Source organism: Mesitornis unicolor, unplaced genomic scaffold (assembly GCF_000695765.1).
Source record: "Mesitornis unicolor isolate BGI_N332 unplaced genomic scaffold, ASM69576v1 scaffold37076, whole genome shotgun sequence".
Taxonomy (NCBI): Eukaryota; Metazoa; Chordata; class Aves; order Mesitornithiformes; family Mesitornithidae; genus Mesitornis; species Mesitornis unicolor.
The window spans coordinates 12626-21551 of record NW_010193711.1 but is presented as its reverse complement, the minus strand read 5'-3'; the positions used below and the strand labels follow the sequence as shown (position 1 = coordinate 21551).

General features: G+C 45.2%; 1 protein-coding gene across 2 annotated transcripts in view; it reads right to left on the bottom strand.

Moving 5' to 3' along the window:
* Nucleotides 1-6744: 6744 nt before the first annotated feature.
* AKTIP (AKT interacting protein) overlaps nucleotides 6745-8926 on the bottom strand; it is a 10053-nt gene continuing 7871 nt past the window's right edge. Inside the window, exon 9 of one of the 2 annotated variants that reach the window (XM_010187543.1) lies at nucleotides 6745-7659. In XM_010187543.1, coding sequence (XP_010185845.1) covers nucleotides 7549-7659 — 111 coding nt within the window. In that variant the 3' untranslated portion in view covers nucleotides 6745-7548. The remainder of the gene's footprint in view (nucleotides 7660-8926) is intronic. The other variant, XM_010187544.1, reaches the window with a different exon arrangement.

Genomic DNA, 8926 nt, shown 5'->3' with positions numbered 1-8926 from the left:
TTCCTGCTCTGAGTAACAGGAAAATTTAGGACTCAATCCCACTGTAAATTCAATTAAGGAAAATAAAAGTATCTTTCATTCTTACCTGCATAACGAAAAGGCTGAAGTCAAGAAATTGTGTAGATGTTTCTGTAAAAATATTTATGAAATTGTCAGACAATTTTTGTTACTCTGTACCATTTATGTTACTTTGTATGAAAATACTGCAAGTGTATTTTTCAATAAAGAATTTCTAAACTCAGTTTCATGCTCCTGTATGAAAAAAGCACCATATGTGCAAAACTGAAGCCAGTCTGTAGCTGTCAAGCAGGTTTGACCTGTTAGTCGAGAAGATATCACAGTGATCGTATGGATGGGGTCCACAAGGCACAGGGTGCACTGCAAGGACTGCCATCAAACACTGGTGTGTAGTACTTTGAACCATTAACCGCACGTGTAAGTCACGCAGCCATGCGAAGGATGCACCCGCAGCCCCGGTGAGTCACCCAGTCTGTTCTCCTGTCTGTCCTCTGTGTTTCCTCCTGTTGCTCTGCCAGACCGTGGCAGGACGGAGGCAGCACTGCCCTCCTGGGGCATCTCTGCAAGCGCAGTGGGGGCTGGAGGTGCTGCTGCTGGTCACAGCGGAGGAGGAAGCAGCAGAGGAAGGCTGCTGAGGCTGCACAGCAGAAGAGGACCCTAAAACAAAAGCAAGCTGTTCCACCTTCCTTGCAGGAGCTTTTAATACAAGATCTCCCACTTTAATCCACTGAAAGCAGAAATCTGTTCATGCATATGGGGTATGCCCATACATACGTATGTTCTCGTGTCTGAGCTAATTAGGGAAGTCACTAATAATTCTTAGTTAAGGTGTTAAGAACTGGTGTGGCTTCCAGGAGCCTTTTACAGCCAAGGAAGCACTGTTTTCCCCTGCATTTTCACCTGCTGGTTGTAGCGGGATGCTCTGCCTCAGCGGAGGAAAAGATACATGACACTTGCCAGCCCCCTGCCCCTGTAGCTTTAAAACATTGCTGCAGTTATTGTAGTAGATCTAGTGAATGCCAATCTATAAGTAGTTGCTATAGCACTTACATTGTGTAATAGATATTCCGATTTGTGTCCTTTAGCCCAATCACATTATCATCAATTATAAAATCTTGCTTTGGTTCTACACAGTCTAGTCTGCCATCCTAAAATCCATACGGGACACTGGCCCTAGCACGACGTTTCATCAGCTTCTGTTGTTTTTATCCCCTTCTGAAACCAAGCTATTTAGTAATCCTCAGCTGTAAATAACAATAGATGTACAATTCATACTTCATACTTTTAACATTTATTTCAAAGAGCTACTTCAACAGAGGTGTTCCAAAGGATTAAAAACCCCCACAAACAAACTATTATGTGAATAGCATTTAAAAACAACCTCACCCAGTTTCAGAACATCTGTTTCAAGACTAGAACAGAGCAGCTGGGGTGGAAGGGACCTACAACACTCACCCAGTCCAACTGCAAACAGAGCTCTTTAAGAGTCACAGCACAACTTGGATTGCTCTTTCTGATGATATTCAAAAAAATGCCACTTTATCCAAGCATTGGCAGAGACTTTAATTTAAGCTTTCATTAAATTATGTACCTGTACTAGGGAAGACGACAGCTGAATTCCGAAGAAAGGACTTGGTTTCCGTGGTGTCTTTTCAGTGCTCGTCTGCCTACCTTGCTCCTGGAACAGCTTCCAACACACAAAGCTGATTACAGAAGGTACAGGAATGTTCTCTCCCCTTTCTTAATCCTAAAAAAAAGATTCAGACATATTAATTCAAATAAAACAAAATTCCGTATTCTTTAAATAAAAAAAATTGCTTTCTTTTCAGCTAACTGCTATTAGCATGGATTGAGCTTAGAGCAGCCCAGCCTACTCACTAGACCTACAGAGTGCTGGAACAGCTCAAAGTCGGTTATTTGAGTAAGTCTTGTTCAGCATTTTGACTACATCATTCTGTCATTCTTCTTTGTCCTTGGTGTTACCAATCTTCAGCTGTGGTGTGCTCTAAACCCAGGCAACAATTCAGCAAATAAAGCGGCTCAGCCACGTCTCTGCGCAGGCGTGAGGTGACGAGCAGCAGGATTTGCTCTGCACTGAGCTCTCCCGCAGCCAACGTCACCAGGGAGGGCAGGGACGCGTCGCTTTGCTGCCTTGCGCAGCAGCAGGAGTCAAGCCCTGTCGCTACCCTGCTGCGGCTCAGCTGAAAGAGCAGTCCAAGAGAGAGATTAAACTTCCATGCAAGTCCTTCACCCAAGCGGCTCAGGAAATCTGCAAGTCAGCAATTTATTACAAAGGCTTCTGAATAATCAAAAATAGAGAGGAGCTGTCACAGTCCAGGTTAACACTCTCGTTCTGCCTTCCTGCCCAGCTGGTACATCACGCTTGGTCACAACACCAGGCCCGTTTCTGCATCGCACCAAGAGTCCTTTATCTGAGCTTTTCTAATGCTAAATCTGAACCCTTTAAAATTTTAATTTTGGCCTTTCCAAGAAAAGCGTAAGCAAAATAGCAGCAGCAACAGAATTAACATTCAGAGCATTTCAGTAGCTACACCCCACGCTAGCCCTTAAATCTTTTCCTACATGCTTTCCTTGGAAAAAAACCACAGGAGCGCTTCACAGGTGCTGCAAGCGCAGCTTTCACATCAGCTCCTCCATCTGTTTCCTGCTGCAGGCTCGGAGCAGGCATTTGACGACTCTAAGGCGCTCACACAGACACGGGCGAACAGGGCATTAACACCATGCAGAAGGGAAGGCTGACAGGCAAGCAGCACAGAGCCATTGCTTTTCCTGCTGCACTGGGTTACAAGGAAGCTCTGGTTTCTCTCACTTTTCATAAGCCCAGCACTGAGTTGAAGCTCACCTCAGCTGTGCTGTACTCCATTCAGGAGATGCCCTGGGCAGAAAAGGGCTCCTGAAAGCAAGCTGCTCAAGAGCAGGGGCATGCTCGACTAACACCAGGTATTTGTTAGAGAGGTTAATGACCTCTAGTGACATGGAGGAAAGCAGAAGGTGCTCAAGAACCTAAGCACACTGGAGAACAAAAGGGGCTTTGGACAGTTCTGTCCTCAACCCCAGGCTATGTGCACTCAAGGCCTTTGCTTCTACACCACAGCAGATCAGCAGCTTTCTTTTCTACCAAGTATTTCAGAAGTACTTGGGGCAGACAACAACTGAAGTCCAAGCTACAGCCACTATTACAGCCCCATCCTGCACTACCTACGAGCTTCTTTTCCAGTACAAGAGAACAGAGGCCGAGCAAGACACCAGCTCCCCCACTACCACCTCCAGCTCTTCCTCCCTCTCCAAGCAGCAGATGAACAGCAAGCTCACTCACCCTTTTCCATGAGGGCTGGACGCTCTCTTCGATCTCTTCCAGGGAGAAGCAACCACACTGGTGCAGGGAGATGGAGCCAGGAACTTTCTGTAGAGCTGAGTGGGGCCCGCAGAGCAGCATACAGCCACACCAGCCCCAGACACATGTAACCAGCCAGCTCAGCCAACAGTAACACTGGGGTGGACACTCGCAGCCTCCCAGCCCACAGCATTGCTCTCGCCAATGGAGGAGGTCTGAACAGCTTCTGTGGCTGGCAGTACGGGGCAATAATGCCATTCTTTGCTTTGAAAGACTGAAGAGTTACGTTTCAAATCCGTATTTTACTCTGGCAGTAGTTCAGTGATCACTGAATCAGGACTGGAGCAGAGCTACATGCCCTGTTATTCCTTCCTTTGCTCGCACAGGACAACCACAAGTGCACACACACACACACACACACACTCCCTCTGTCTCCAGCACAGTTACTCACCAGCCTTTCAAGGACCAGCTGTGACACTAAGCAACTGCTCCAGAAGGTTTGTGCTGCCTTTTGCTTTCCCAGTGGGAAAGAGAAGGACAGACAAAGTCTTTCTGCACATGTCATCACAGAACTGACGATAGGAGCAGCAGAGAGAACCTCCTGCCTTCTTCCAATCCACAGGTTTTTCCTAATTTTCTATATCGATACACCTCAAAAAGTCACAGCTATTGCCACCCAAGACCCATTCTCACAAAATAATTAACTTTAGCATGCAAGATAAAGGACGCAAAAAACAATGCTCGAAAATCCATCTTCCAACAGAGAAAGAACGTTCCTACGAGACGAAAGAGCACACAAACCAAAGTGCCAATTGACAATTTTGCACTCCTCAGTTTTTGATCTGAAGACAAGACTTCACAGTTTATGTATGTAACATGTTTTTTCAAAAAATACTTAAGAGTAAGAGCAAAGTTCTTGCAAGTCCTAAACCTCCTCTAACTCCTTCCTTTGAAAGGGGCAGGAACGGGAGGAAAGAGAAACCACCACAAAGCCCTCAAATCCGTTCTTTGCATAGGTTTGTTCCAAGGTTTGGAGCTGAACATTTTGCTCCGATGAGCCATCACTACCAGCAAGGAAGCAACATTTAGTCTGAATTTCCCCTGCTGGTTTCCAGTGCTGCAGAAGCAGATACAGCGCTTCTCTGAACAGCGGCCACTGTTTCAAGCCTCCAACAGCAAACACCCCACAGCACCTCTGCTGGCTTTACTGCAGCTGCTGCTGTGTCCAAGCACTAGACTGCCTGCAATGGCTCCTCAGGAGCGCCACAGCAATACTGATGCCTGTGGAAACACAGAATTATTCAAGTAATGGCTCTGCCATTGTCTAAAAGGTATCAGCAGCAACCTTCAGAGAGCCACTGAAGACTGCAGATTTGCTCTACATTTCCCTACCCATCTTTAAATACCACTGTCTTAACACATCTTCTCAGCCTCGTAACAAAGTTGGATTGAGCTCTGAGCTAGAGGAGACAGATTTGTGTTGAAGACAGTAGAAACGGAGTCTACTCTGAGTTAATTGCCCTAAAAAAATCATACCAAGTCACACACCTCCCCAGTGACTGACTCACCCTGGCAAAACTGTCCTTTCAGATCTGCACTCAACCACCACTTCCAGCAGCTTACAATAAAAAAAGATTAAAAAATCCCGGTGCATTTAAAGCCATTAACCAGGTCTAAGTTTGCTGCACTAATTCACATGACCAGAGTCTCCCAGAGCCTTCACTTTACACAGGCCCATACCTCACATACAGAGCTAGCAAGAGCTTTCAGAGAGCTGAACACAAGAGCCCAATTGCAAATACTCTGCTCAGAAGCAGCAGCTTGGTAACTCATGCTTAGAATTCCTCTTACTTTAACCTGGAATTTGTTTAGGAAGGAGCCATTCTAAATTATATTTCTCTTATTACACCAAGTATAAATGGATACACTGAAGTTTAGAAAGAACATTCTAGCGTTAGTCAAGAACACAGGTCCTGTAACAGGAGCTTTATAAGATGAGAGGAGTTAAAGAGGAAAGAGTAGCACCACAAAATGCACCTTTGGACGCACTTCCTTCTCTGCCTTAAAGAGGATCCTCCCTCTCCAAATGCCCTCTGCATTCCTCTATCTAAAGAGAAACTCTGGCAGTATTACAGACACTTCAGGCAGACCAGGGAACTGCTGCACCTCAAAGGCAGAAGCTTTAAATGGTTTAAAGCAACATCATGCAGTAAGATTTGAACATTAGCTAAAAGAGAGGAGGTACTTCATTTATACAATGTTTAGTGCTGCACAGAAACCACTCAAGTCATCCTCAACTGCATGTAAAATCAATCATTTGGTATATGATAACACACTACTTGTGAGGTCCTATTTCCTTAAGAGCTAAGAAGTTGTTCTCAAAGGACCACGGAAAGGTTGTTATATGATATGTGGATTTAGCTTGTCAGATAAAAACAAAGACACAAACCCCACAAAAACCAGAACACACCACACCACTCCGCACCCTCCCCAAACACCGTATCACATTTACATATGAGGTCACTACCACTTGTTACTAGGCTGTAGGGGTTGCGTTAGTGCCACTGGCGCAGGTATAAGGAGCCAAAGAAAAGGCAGCCCAGCTGTAAGGGGTGAGCATCACAGGTTTTGACAGGAAAATCCTGCTAGGCAGTAAGGTGGCATTATGTTAGGCTATGGCACCGAGAATCCTCAGTTCAAGAGGGACAGGGAACTTCTGGAGAGAGTCCAGCGTAGGGCTACAAAGATGATCAAGGGAGTGGAGCATCTCCCTTATGAGGAGCGGCTGAGGGAGCTGGGTCTCTTTAGTTTGCAGAAGAGGAGACTGAGGGGAGACCTCATTCATGTGTATAAATATTTAAAGGGTGAGTGTCATGAGGATGGAGCCAGGCTCTTCTCGGTGACAAACAATGATAGGACAAGGGGTAACGGACACAAACTGGAACACAGGAGGTTCCACTTACATTTGAGAAGAAACTTCTTCTCAGTGAGGGTAACAGCACTGGAACAGGCTGCCCAGAGAGGTTGTGGAGTCTCCTTCTCTGGAGACATTCAAAACCTGCCTGGACGCCTTCCTGTGTAACCTCATCTGGGTGTTCCTGCTCCAGCAGGGGGATTGGACTGGATGAGCTTTTGAGGTCCCTTCCAATCCCTAACGTTCTGTGATTCTGTGACTCTTGTGCAAAGATTCTGTCCTGAGCTCACACATGCTTTACAAAAGTTGTCCTGTACATGGAACAAAGCTGTATTTAACCGGTCTCCTCAGGACCTCCTGTTACCCACTAGCACCCTGAGTACATACGCAGCCAGGTGCTCCCATGCCACGCCCAGTCTGTGCTACAAGTCTACAATACAGACAGAGGGACAAAAGCTAGACCATGGTTTCTTTTTATTTTAAGATGTCACTATTAACACACATTAGTCAAGCTATTCTATGTAATCCCCTAGACACCTAGGGAACATAAAATCCTCTAAAATTTTTATTAGCTCAAGAGACCACCATTAAAAGTTTTGTTTTAGTGTTTAAGTAATAAAAGTCTAACAAGCCTGACATTCTGCTTTCACCGTCAGACTAATGTGCGCCTTAGTGACAATATCCATTTACAAATCAATAATACATCATACATCATCCCCAGCTTAACCTCTGGAAAGTGCTAAATGGAGTCAATGAACCGTCTATTTACAACTTCAAATCCTAATATATTTACAATACAAACCAAAGTATTTAAAACCATTAAATATAGTGTTTAACTCTGCTATATTAGTTTACATGAACACAGCTTACCTCTGGCATCATATTTCCAATGCTAATATTTCTGCCAGTAATTTAAGGTGTTTTAAAAAAACTGCTATTCCTGGAGGGAAAAAAGAAAAGCTTCAAAACCAACCCAAGACCTCCAGGCATTTCAGAGCCCTGAGGAATTACCCGCCCTAGACAGTCTTCAGGTAGAAGTACTGCAGTGTTCAAGAGAGACTTCCAAACTCCAGGCAAGCCTTTAAAACCTAATGCATATGTAAGACATTAAGAGTCCATTGAACAAGTTTACTGGAGTCACTGCTACCATTCAGTTTGTACTAATACGTAGTCAAGAAGGAAACCGCTGCTTTGCTGTTTCTCCCTCCATCACATTCCTTCCACCCACAGAAAGTGTTTTGTGCACTGCAATCCAGAAGAGCTAAGTGGGCATCGTCTTCTCCTCTTTGCTGAAAGGCTGAACTGAGCCAGGCTTTACCCACGACAGGCCAGAAACATGCATGCTTTTGCAGTGCTGGTCCTCTGGCTTCTTCTAGGCAGAAGAAAGTTAAAGTCAGAATTATTAGATAACCCAAACCCTCTTAAGTCCCTCCCCATCCACTTTACCTTTGGCAAACAGAGGCGTACAAGAGACTAGCATAGTTTCCTCTCCTCAAAGAGGAACAGTGAAATGGCTGTTGGTTTGATTTCTGTGGTTGTGTGTGGCACCTGCAGAACTACTCTGACATTACAGGAGAGCTCGACTCGGTTCATGTACTGCTAACCCTATCATACCATAAAGGTTAACAGGTACTCTGAATAGTGCCTTTTGCTTGAAGGCCATGGCCCAGCACCACTGCACTGCTATTTGCTAGATTTCTTGGTTCTACAGAAGTGTCAATCCAAATCAAAACATTGTCCTTAACCTGCTACACCCCACTGAAGGCTTCTGAACTCAAAGCAGCAACTCACACCTGTGCTATACCATGCAGCTTCTTAATGCTTTCCAAGGATGGTCCTTCCCTTCCTCGAGCACTTATCACGGTTAAATGCTGGAACAGTAACTATTTCTACCCAACACAATGCAATGAACATTTAAGACTGACAGTTTAGAAGACGACAAAAAAAAAGCTGCAAGTTGAGGGAGAAAGATGCAACTTCAAGCATCTGTAGATTTTAAGTAGCTTAAGAAGATTAGTAAATTAGATACCTACTCCAGCAGAGCAAAGAAACAGAAGGGGTTGCAGGTTTTTCTGCACACCAGGAACTAGCCCTGCCTCCACACTGCTACGAGGCTCATCAAACCATCCGTATGCCAACTACATCCAACCTAGAATGAAGCACCAAGTTCTAGAAAGTGGCAATCATTTGACTTTGACTACTATGGGAAGCCTCTTGCCTGGCTATGTAAATAAAGTCAGCAAGAAAACTGAACCTCCACTTCTTCTGCCCCTGCACAATTTTTTGCGTAAACGGTGACGCTGCGTGACAGAATTGTCGTAACACGTCAGACAACAGCAAACAAGGGACCAATGAAGCTTGAGCCCGGCAGAGCAGAACCTGCCTGTCACACACTGCACACAGGACATCATCTAGCAAAAGCCATGTCCTCAGTGGGGAACTGGGACAACGCAGCCTTTCCTGGGCTTCAGCTCTAGAATGAGCTAGCTGTTTCCCAAGGCACAGGAATGACACCAGTAGTGAGGATGCAGGGTTGCAGAAGAAGGGAAAGACAGGACACGGGATTAGGGACCTTCCTTGTACAGGGAAGGAACAGAGTTTTCTCAGCTACACTGACATTTTGGAACAAATCTCTCAGG